This window comes from Pempheris klunzingeri, chromosome 22 (assembly GCF_042242105.1).
Source record: "Pempheris klunzingeri isolate RE-2024b chromosome 22, fPemKlu1.hap1, whole genome shotgun sequence".
In the NCBI taxonomy this organism is placed as follows: domain Eukaryota; kingdom Metazoa; phylum Chordata; class Actinopteri; order Acropomatiformes; family Pempheridae; genus Pempheris; species Pempheris klunzingeri.
Genome location: NC_092033.1, coordinates 3,441,304 through 3,452,643, shown reverse-complemented (window position 1 = coordinate 3,452,643; position 11,340 = coordinate 3,441,304). Strand labels below are relative to the sequence as shown.

The window sequence follows — 11,340 nt, the reverse complement described above, 5'->3', positions numbered from 1 at the left end:
TATAAGAGACTTCACTGTTCTGTAATCCAGACACAACACAGCCTGGACTGGTCTACTGCTGCTGACTGAATAACAAGCTCCATGTGGTAGAAAGGAAACTAGTTACTAATGGATTTCCACTGCATGTGTGTGAGGTTCCTCCATAAAGCTGTAGAGTTTCTCATGACAACCCATGTTCAGTTAAACTGGACACACTAAAGAAATCAAAGCTTTTCACTCCTAAAACGATCAGGACAGCTGCGTTTGGACCACCTAAACTCTAGTTCACTGTAAAACTTTTAAAGGAATGTTTTCCTGTCCTTCCCATATGAAGACAGGAGTTAAAGTCCCCTCGTAGCTGCTTTGTAACTCTTACAAAAGTGATATGAAATTCTCTGAAACTCTGACGTCTCTCTCATGTTTTTTTTTCTTCCCATGTTGGAGAAAGAGACACAGAGGCAGCAGAAGGAGCCACGCTGGCTGGACCACTGTAAGTTATTGTGCAGTATTGCATGAGACATTAGCCTACTTTGCTTAATTATTTTGGACAGTTGTGTGTTTGCCATTAATTTAAGTTTAAAAGGAGGTAAAGTGGTGTGACACTCTCGCCGCAGAGCCGTCCTCCAGCACATTGCAGTTAGACTACAAACATTGCACGTACATTGTTTCCTTATTAATGTGTGTGTGTACAGTTTGTCCTTGTTGGCCACACACTCATCACTGCTACACCAGGAAGGCCCAGTCGCTGGGTGTGCGTCCATACTGGAAGAGAGCAAAGGTCATCACGAGGTTACAAGAGAGTCTCCTTAAAGGAAAAAAATAAATAAATCTCCTGGCACTAAGCAGCGCCGCTTAATTGCGAGCAAAACACAAATCAAAAAGTGAAATCAAATATCCGTGAGCAAATCTGCAAACTCAGCCACCAACAGAACACAACACAACAGAGAAAAGGAACTATAATAAAAATCAAAACAAAATGTTCCCAAATCCGTGACAGCCGCGGAGACAAATCCAATTATTTGTGTCTCATGTTGCAAATTTGTTCTAATGGTCGAAGTGAGAAAGTAAATAAACGCCTGCGAAGGGGAAACAAAAGAATGTGATTTCTAATTAACTTGAAAGAGGAACGGCAGGGCGACTTAGTAAACCCATCTTTCATCCGCTGCCTCAGACCACTCGTTTGTTTGTTGCACAATGTTGTCTTCAAGAGGGGCGGGAGGAGGAGTGTGTGTGGGGGGATAACACTGCGCTGCTTCCCTCCAAATGAAATGTCAACAGATTTAACAGCGCCGCGGAAGGAGCGCAGCGGTTTCCAGCGTTTTGTCGATTTTATTGTTCATTAAGCTTCGCTGACGCCACTCCTCCCCACCTCCCCCCACAAAATCTTCTTCTTCCTCCTCCTCTCCCACTTGTTCGAGGCTTCATTTGCAGCATCTGGGCTTTGAAGATCACAAAAGGCTGAGGCAATAATTGGGTTTGTGCAATTACAGCGAGCTTAATGAGAGAATTCAGGAGTTTGTCTTGCCCCTATCTCCAACTCTCCACCCTCTGTCTCTCTCTCAAAGCTCAGTCAGCGAGGGAAGATGTTATCGGGTAGAGAGATGTGGTCAACGCAGCCACAGCACGCTTCGTGCATGCACACGAGGCCTGGATGATGGAGGGAGGAGATATGCTAATCGCCTGGCCCACACTGACCAGAGAGACAAAACAACAAAAACACTGATAGTAAAAAGAGGAAGAGAGAAAAGTCAGTGGGCGAAGAGATAAGCCACATCGACTAATCAAGTGTTTCCAAAGGGACCTTCTGCTCGTATGATTTAGACGTGTTAGCCTGCAGGTCATCCACAGTTTATGAGTGAGACAGCTCAGCAGGGACCCGCTGGCCTTTGACTCAGTCAGGACTGTCTGCTAAACACCTGAGAACCAGAACTTACACAGCAGATTCTTTGCTTAGATGAAAGATTTTAAACCACTAACTTTGTGTAGTTTTGTTCTGTTTTTTTAAGCAACTGCATCACTGCTCACAATGCCGAGGTAAAAGGTTCATCTTAACTGTCTTTGGTTGGATTTGAAACAGTGCTAATATACAAGTACAAGTTTGCAAATAAAATCCTACTTTTCTAAAAGTATTCTCGGTGAAATGTTCTTAAAGTGTCCAAAATAAAAGCATGCATTCTGCAGAAAACATGAGCACTGTGTATGTCATCATGGAGCTGAAGCTGCTCAGCAGCTCTAGTTGTTAGTACTGTTAGAACAGTTTGGTGTTTCAGGCCAGTCATTTTAAACCAAGGGGTCAGATCCCTCCAAAGGCTCACAAGAGAAATAGGAGGGTGGAGGGTCGAAAGAAGAGGAAAAATTATCCTGTTGCACAAATTCATATGAATTTTTTTGCACTTTTCTCTGATCTTCTATCTGAGAACTTTAGGAGGAACATGTTTATGGTAACAACTCATAGATACCAAAGGACAAAGGACCCAGACGAAACTATTAACAAAGTATTAGCTATTTTGTAAGCCTCATTATTCAAATAAATGTAAAGCACGTTATTTTCCCTTAAATAGTCAAGCAGCTTAGAAGGACCTCAAAACCTTGAGCAAACATATGTAGTTATTTTCCTCTACTTTGAAGGCTAACAGTGTTATTACATCCTGACTGTGTCTCACTGCAGCTCGACGGTTCCACGTTACAGATGTTGTATGTCCATGTGCTCCTCAGCTAAACAGGGATTTCAAAGACTCTAAAAGCTACAGAAGTCCTTTATGGGGTCTCTCTCTAGTCTCACAAGTTGGAAGATGATATCCTTTACACCTCTGTGTGCTGGTTGACAAGGTGTCTTAAAAAGTTACAGACTTGACTGAAGTCTGGTGGACAGATAACACTTGCCCTAAAGATTTTTGGGTTTTAGCTTAAGCTCTGGTGCCAAGAGGTATTGTATGGAGAGTGTGGCCAGATAGGAATTTTGGTTTATGTTGTCATTTGTTGTGACCTTTGACATTTTAAATCAGTTGCAAAATCACTTCACTAGTTTACAGCGAAGGTTTAAATGGATCTCTAAAAACAAACAAACCTTTATGAGGGCTGCATGTTTGCAAGAAGAAGATCCGGTGTGTGCTCTGTGCCAAGACCTCCTTAGTTTGTTAGTTATCTCAACCACACGAAGGCCTTTCCCAGTACAAGATAGGAAAAAAAAGCACATTCGAGCCCAAACTCCTGCTAATAATAGGCTCATTACAGAGCACAATAACAGAAAGTCAGCGAGACTTAACTCGCTCATTAAGACAAATCAGGCCTTCAGCAAAAAAACATTAGGAATCAGTTTAAACCCGCGGTGCTGCGTAGACTGTCGAGGTGGCGAGTTTGTAGGCCATGCACAATATTACCAAGTCATTACTCATTACCTAATAAGATATTTCACTTATTATGTACTTACAGGCAAGATAATGCATGCTATGGGTGTACAATGAATAAGGACCAATGGGGGTTTGTTCATAAAATTACAATTTAATGCTTTTATCTCATTGAGTTCCATAATACCCACTCAGATAACAGCCCCGTAATCAAATTACAGAGATGCAAGATAAGTTAATAATTGGAGGGAATATTTGTTTTTGTTAGGTCTTGCCGTACATCGACTGTATTTTTCAGTTCAGTGAGTCTACATTTCTATTTATTTGTCTTTTTTTTCAGTGAAGCCTCTTTTGTGTTGGTTGGTGAATATGTCAGCGCAAATAAGGCCGACATGTGACCGAGTACAAATGTTCTGGTCATTGTCGTTTAGTCCCACAGTCACTCCCACTCGTGCTCCCACCTTTTATTCAGCAGGATGCTGTTCTTCCATTTGTTTGTCCCATAGTCACATCACTGAATGCTTCCTCTTACTATAAGAAAGGAGAGTCCTGAGGGTGTCAGCAGTGTAAAGAACACAGATGCTCAACCAGCTGTTTGAAGCAAGTGAAGCATCTGCAGGATGTGTGTGTCTGTATATATCCATGCATGCATGCCTGTGTGTGTGTGTGTGTGTGTGTGTGTGTCATCCACCAACCTGTATATCTGTGAGTTCTTTTGCTATCCGTAACGTCAGCTGTGAGTCTTTTTCCTGACAGGGGATGTTCAAGTTCTAAAACACACAAAAACTCACAATGTGAATCTTGTTATCGCGCTGGCTCTGGGAGTCTACGTGTTACAATATAAATTACAAGAAGAGAATATTAAGTAAACATACTATGATATTAAAAGAAGAAGCTGCAGGGATCTGACGACCTCCTAAAAGATGAAAACTGTCCATGTGGTCACGAGAGACTGTGAGTCTCATTAATCAGAGACTTACAAAGAAGATTGTAAAAGTTTTAAACCTGTTTATATGAAACCACTTTGTGTTCTTTCATATGAAAGTTTTAATGAAATAAAGACAGCTTTTCTTTTACAGTGTAAATGAATTAAAAGCAGGCTCGAGATGCACAGTCCAACTTTCTTTAAGTCTCATGAAGCAGAAGATGAGAAGACAAAATGGGAACACAAGATGTCTACAGCCAGCAGCCAGGTAGCTTAGCTTAGCATAAAGACTGGAAGCGAAGGCAAACAGCTAGCCTGGCTCTGCCTTCCAGCGCCTCTAAAGTTCACAATCAATCAGTCTTTATTTATATAGCACCAGTTCATAACAGTGTTATCTCCATAAAGAGCAGGTCTAGACCAAACTCTTTAATGAAGAGACAGACCCGACGATTCAGGAATTCAAAATGAAGGATTCAGGAATCCCCACATGAGCAGCATCAGGTATTATATTAGTGGCAGGAACAACAAATCAACATGTTAATCTCATTTGTTTAATACAACAAAAACTGAGGAGTAAAAATGTCAACACAACATTCACAAGGGTTTTTGTGCCGGACCTCCTGAAGTCTAGTCGCCACCAGCAGAGCCTTCAGGACGCAGCCAAGAAATATGGACTTTTTCCCCTTCTGAACAGAGGCAGGCTGTTTCCTCCTGTTTGCACTAAACTGTACCAACAGATTGCTGGGTGCAGCCTTACTGTTAATGAAGGGACACATCTGAGAGTGTCACATCTTCTCATCTTACTTTTGGCAAATTAGAGGCAGTGTGGTGCCCAAAACATATTTTTAAAACATGCACGATGATACATATAATATAAACTATATGATGCACACTCAGATTGAACTGGCTTTGGTGTATACTACTAGACAGAGAGACTCTCATGTGAGGTGTGTTTGTTTTACCTCTCCCTGGTAAACAATGTGTCCTATGGGGCAGATCATGCAGGCAGTGCCGGAGCCAAATATCTCTCTGACCCGCTGCTGCTTCAGCGCACAGCACAGCTGGCTCATGGTCAGGTAGCGCTCTGTCACCTTAAACTCACCCTAGAAGAGAGCGGAAAGGACCAGACAGAGATGTGAGGCCTAATGAAGCCTGTTTTGGAAAGCTCACCCATGTGTGTTGACCGTTATGGTCTCAGCTTCCTCACCCAGTTCCTGGTCAGTTCCAGGATGCTCTGTCGGGTTACACCCGGGAGTATGATACCGTCCAGAGGTGGAGTTGCAAGTTCCTCCTCTAAAAAAGATGAAATTAATCAGACAAGTGTAAAATCAAACTAGAACAAACTTGCTGTGTGCCATCATGCTGTAGTGACCTTGTTCTTCCAGTAGAGGGCAGACTTGTGAAACATTCTGTGTCCAAAGCACGTTGAACATTGTTTGCACCTGTGATACAAACAGCCTGTGGTGTGTGTGTCTGCTAGTGCCACTAACCTCCATCCTCACTGATCCAGTGCAGGAAAATGTTCATGGTGCCTGCCTCAGTGATCTGGTGGTCCTCTCCGTACAGCCACAGCACCTGCTGACACCCATAATCCACTGCTTCATACTGGGCGAGCAAAGAGCATCCATAGTTCCTGCAGAAATCAAAATCAGCAACTGCAGTTATTATTCCCTCAGCATCTACGGTACTGTGTGTGTGTGAGTGAGACCAGTTTGACAAAGTTATTTAATGCAGCATGATGCTCTGAACAGATTTGTTTCGTCGTTTGTCAAAGGACACAAGAATATTTCTATTGGGGCTGAGCTGCCAAAAGCGTGATTGTTCTGCCCCTGACTCACATCTATGCCGAATATTTAAAGGAAAAGTCAATAAAACTCAACAGCATCGTTAATTTCATACAGGAAGTAACAACATGTACATTTTCAGTAATGAATCAAACTAAAATGAGAGAAATGTGGTGCTGAAGACTTTTCTGCACTTGACTTCAAGCACTCAGCACCCAGATACTGCACTGCTAGAGCACTAAATGTGAATCAGTGAAGAAAACCACGCACCCTCCCATCTTGCAGTCTCCAGTTCCTCCTTTCCAGGCCCGAGTGTACTTTGGGTCGGCCCACAAGGACAGAGCCTCTGCGTCGTTGGTGAAGTAAGGGCCCGCCTGACACAAGATCACGTACAGCAAGGCATGGTTGGGCTTCTTTACACCCAGAGAGGGCTACCATGGACACAGAAACACATAGCAATGCATTTCAAACTAAATGTTAAAAAGAAAACCTCCTGCCTCCACAAATTATGGCAGTGCTTCATGCATCCTGACCTCAGTGCTAATAAATGTTGGTCTGATGTAGAGGCCTGCTGAGTCTGAGTGAGGAACCCAGCCCTGGTCAGTCTCTACCAGCCGCCTGATGCACTCCAGCAGCTCTGACTGATCAAAGGCCTGGAGGAGGGAAAGAGGTTGAGTGGGAGAAAAGAAAAGGACGGAGGGTGGCTCTGGCACTTTGATGAAATATCACAGGTGGATCATTGAGTTGAACTTGTAGCTGAAGTTACATCTTGAAGGTAAAACCAGTCATTTGCTCATCACTGTCACCTAGCCTCTCATCACTCCATCCATTCACTCATCACACCCATCTTACAGGCAGACACGCTCTCTTAGCAGAGTTGCACATGCGGTTCATGTTAAGCATCGGCCTGAAGAGGCGCAGTCGATTGTCATCCCCGCGGTACGCCTTCAACCCTTCAAACAGCTGCAGAGAACAGAAGAGAGGGTGAAAAAACAGCATAAAGAAACTAAATAATGTCAAACTGCATCACACTGAGGAAGACTGCAAATATTAACGATGTACTTTCACACTTATTAGATGGTTAAATGGTTCCTGGAATACTGTATTCACTCCGTACTATTTACTGTGTTATCATCATGCACTTTGCTTTAATCTGAAATATATCGAGCAACTTAGATGCAGATTTCCAGATGACAGGATGAAAATCAGAGTCGTAGAAAGGATTTTAGAAATAGAGGTCAAGACCAACACTATTACCTGCTCAGACACAAAAAAGGGTCCAGTTTTTCGTAATTATTCTGTTTTTCAAGGTTTAACTTTATAGTTAGATGGTTGATTATATTTTCTTCAAATTTTATTTAAATGGTTGATGATTATTGGGGCATTACGGGCCTATAAAATAATGTCTTATCTTCTGAAATAAAGATCAAAATGCTGCTGGAGAATATTAGGGAAGTTGCTCATCTTCATATTCATTTTATTTTTGCTGTGAGACATGAGATGTCATATTAAATCCATACAAGCAAAGGAAAGGCATAAAAAGTGAGGCTAAAGTTCAGGACATTCCCAGCCAGTGTACCTGTACTCCATAGTGCAGTGACGAACAGGCCGGGTGGACCGACAGGTTCTCAAAGGGCTTGATGAGCGGAGCCTGCCAGCCCTCAGTCACACTCCACTCTATGGTCAGCATGTGGTCGGTGAAGACGGTCCCGAAGCTGAACACGTCACACGGTTTGGTGTTTGGAGAGGAGGACAGCTGGATAACCAGGTCAGCTGCCTGGTTAAAGAAACAAAAACAGGACAGCAGAGAAAATAAACAGAGGAGATGATATTCAAGTATTATGTTATGACTTCTCACTTAATTTATTACCTCAGTGAACATTTTCCAAATAAGTTTATGGTCTCAATTGCTAGTTTAAAGTCATCTTCAACACAGCATGATGCTCATTCAGTAATTTATGGTCCCATCCGGAGTTAAATATACGATACATCAGGGTGGGATTACATTGTGATTAACCAATCTGGCTCCAAAAACCCAAGATGGCGACGCCCATAAAGCCAAACTTGAGGCCACAGACCAGTGGGTGACTTATCCCACTTTCTTTCAGCTAATTGTTTCCCAGCCTGTGTTACTGTGGTTAACCAGAGGTTACTGTAACATTAACATGATTTAGTGCCACAAGCAACAATGAGCCTCATTTCACCCCTTAGTGGCCTCACAGCTGTGACAGCAGACATCAGAGCAGTGACACTGTAACATCAGTGAGAGGCAAAGGGGCTGATACTTCATGAATACCTGCACTGAAGGCGTCTGTCTCACCCACGCCATGAAAAGGTCAAACATCATGGTCAGATACAGATTAGGATAGCACCATATTAGCGTTGAGAGGGCTTCAATCTGAGTCTATGAGTCCGTTAAGTCCCCGTACCAGCTTTATGCAGTAACAGCAGGTTGAGAAATATGTGTCATATCTATCAGGAACAAGTGCTGTACTATCCTGCTGTTCAGCGAAGACTGAGTCGTGAGATCCTTCTTTTAAAGAGACACCTCTTTCCTTTCTGCCATGCAGTTAGTTATCTCTTCCAACTGGCTGGGATTAGATTGGCTTTTTATCCCCTTCCTCCAGACGCAGAAGGGTGCTTGCGCCATAATCCCAGATTACAGTACAATACCGTGAGAAAGTGATCAGAGTAATGGGTTTTTTTCTGGACTTCTGTCTTGTTTTCTAATTATCTCTTTGATTTTTACATGAAATGCCCATGTACACATTAGCATACCTTCATTTTCCTTTTTAAAAGTTCATCCTCGCTGCTGCTGCTTGTCTACATTTTGTGTGCAAAGAGCCAAGTGCATCCACTCCTGCACCATCTTTGGATTTACATCTCACAAGACAGAATGAGCCATAATCTTTCTTCCCTGTTACCTGCATCCCGTATAGTTCACACAAGGCCCAGCCGGGATTAAGTAGCTATAAATATGAACTTGGCTGGAGGAGAGAGGATCCCTTCTGACCCAAACACTGCCACTGCAAGACGAGTTGAGTCTTGTTTTGAATTGTAAGTCTTAAGAGTAATGTTTGGTGATTTGACACTGTCCTCCATACTGAAGAATGTTAACAAGGTAAACCACAACATCATTTAAGGTGAAGAACTTTCAATTTTCAAAGGAGGCAAATGTGGGTACACTTCTCCAAAACAAAACCAGCACTCAACCTTGTGTGTGTGTGTGTGTGTGTGTTTGTGTCTACACATGTCTGCCCTAATCTCTACCTGAGCCTGCTGTCTAGTGCTGAGGTGTTCAGGGTCAGAAAACAAGCAAAGCTCCAGCTACTTAGCGTGAGCTGGGAAAGTGGATTCTGCTGAGCAGGCTGCACCTGGAGGAAGAGGAGGACGAGTGCAGGAGAGCACACCGGCCGTGTCCTTCCCCCTACCCCCCCAAAAAATGGCGACAAGATGGATATTATTCTGTTTAAAGAGGAGTCGAGAGCTACAGCAAACAACTTGAAAAAAGCTCGCTCAGGGTGACAGCAAGTGGACTTTTTCAAACGCTGGAATAACCCTTGGATTAGTTTTTCATGCGCTTTGTTGTTACAGGAAGAGCACGTTGAATGACGGTGGCCTTCAAGGCCTTTCAGTGCTGCTCTTGGCAACATGAGGACAAGAAGCAGCACTGGAGGATCTTCTGTGTGGAGCAAAAGGGGGGATTTTTAAGTGTCAGGAAGCCAAGGAATCATCAAGATGCTGCAGCTGGAGCAGCTACTGAGGGTAGGTGCAATTTAAATCACAATGGCATTTTAGCAGTGGCTTCTATTGAAGTTTAGCATATCCTCCATTCAACACGCCAAGCAGCCACAGCACACAACAATAACCTGTTTCAGTACCTTAAAGCTTGGAGTGCTGCTGTCAGCCATTTGGGGCGATGGTGATGCAGCCGCTTCCCTGAAAATAATGATAAGAACAATACAGTGATGACATTAAGTTATTCTTCAACCGTGCACTCTTTTCTTACAAATATGCACTGCAGTATGTGTCAGTATTGCACTGTGAAGATGTTACAGGAGGGCCGTGATCTGCTGAACAGAATGAATTATCTAGCCAGCATCTGTCAGCATCACTGATTAGTATCTTCTCACAACTACACACTGCAAACTTATTCCTATTACAGAAAAATCGATCTAATTCACCAGGCCAAACGATCCTCGAGCTCCAGCTCAGGGTGGACGTGTGTTTTTCTATGTGTAATAGCTCTTTCTCAGTCATTTTCAGCCACACTGTGTGCTCTGTCAAATATCTTTTAAATGCAAGTGTAAAGAGAAAGCAGCTTTAAGTTAGACCTCACTAATGTGGCTGTTTTAACGCAGGCTATTAATATTGTGTACTTACTGCCAGATTAAAGCACAAGCTGTTTCACCAGTAGGCCATTTACCCCCAACATTAGTCTGGTGGTCAATAACACAGGAGAGGTTACCTTAAGAGCAGGAGACACGTCTGATCCAAACGTTGCTGTGATGAAATTTAAACCCTCTGTGCACCTTCAAATCCTCACCGCTAAACGGCTTACTGGGTGCTCAGGCCGAAACCAGACCCACCACTGTGTTGTCATGACACCAAACATCCAAATTAGTCCAATTAATATTTCAGCACCCTTGACGTGGTGTCACTTGGCACCAAATTATTATTCCTTTCTAAGAGGGGATGCATGGCTCTCTTTATTTCATTTCATTTAATTTTAGTTTATTTTACTATCACTTCAATATGGAACTTCCTCTGTTGGTGCGTTAAAGAGACAAAACCACTCTAAATAATGTCTTTTTTGTATTTTATCTTATTGTATTGTATTTTACAGACTGTCACTGCTGCCAGCATAATGAATAATAGGATATTTGTAGGTGAGACACTAAAAAAATTAATTTCTTTTTTGTATTCTATTTTATTTGCATTTTATTTTACCTTATTTAATTTAATTTTATTTTATTTCACAGACTATCACTGCAATGTGAGTGCAGTGAGGAGTAGGATATTTGTAGGAGCGACAGTAAAAACAGATTATTTTTTGCATCTTATTTTATTTTACCATACTTTATTTTGTATTTTATTTTATATTATTAGTATTTTCTCCTGTGTGGTGCACTGAGGGGCAGGACGGGTGTCGGTGAGCTGGCAGTAATCAGCCCCCCTCCACCCCTCAGGCCGCAGGGGGGCGCTGCCGGCTCTGACACCCGCTGACGTTTTAACTCCTTCGTGCCCACCTGATCCACCTGTGCGCGTGCTCTGTGCGCCCGGACACTTCACCAAACATTTCATC

At 42.8% G+C, this 11,340-nt stretch overlaps 1 protein-coding gene across 1 annotated transcript; it reads right to left on the bottom strand.

The window, feature by feature from the left end:
• Positions 1 to 702: 702 nt before the first annotated feature.
• On the bottom strand, positions 703 to 9,946 carry bcat1 (branched chain amino-acid transaminase 1, cytosolic). The gene is made up of 10 exons (XM_070854249.1): positions 9,917 to 9,946; positions 7,615 to 7,812; positions 6,888 to 6,998; positions 6,569 to 6,688; positions 6,306 to 6,466; positions 5,742 to 5,884; positions 5,459 to 5,544; positions 5,214 to 5,354; positions 4,022 to 4,096; positions 703 to 741 (listed from the first exon to the last, which is right to left on the bottom strand). Exons 1-10 carry the CDS (start codon positions 9,944 to 9,946, stop codon positions 703 to 705), a joined length of 1,104 nt encoding a protein of 367 aa, XP_070710350.1.
• Positions 9,947 to 11,340: the final 1,394 nt, after the last annotated feature.

What these genes read in the sequence shown, in the direction of transcription:
- bcat1 (XM_070854249.1), bottom strand. Translation starts at nt 9,946, where the DNA reads ATGGCTGACAGCAGCACTCCAAGCTTTAAG. An exon ending in TGGAACTGACCAGGAACTGG is followed by an intron (nt 5,355 to 5,458) that starts GTGAGGAAGCTG and finishes GCTCTCTTCTAG; the next exon opens with GGTGAGTTTAAGGTGACAGA. An exon ending in ACATTGTTTACCAGGGAGAG is followed by an intron (nt 4,097 to 5,213) that starts GTAAAACAAACA and finishes TGTGTGTTTTAG; the next exon opens with AACTTGAACATCCCCTGTCA.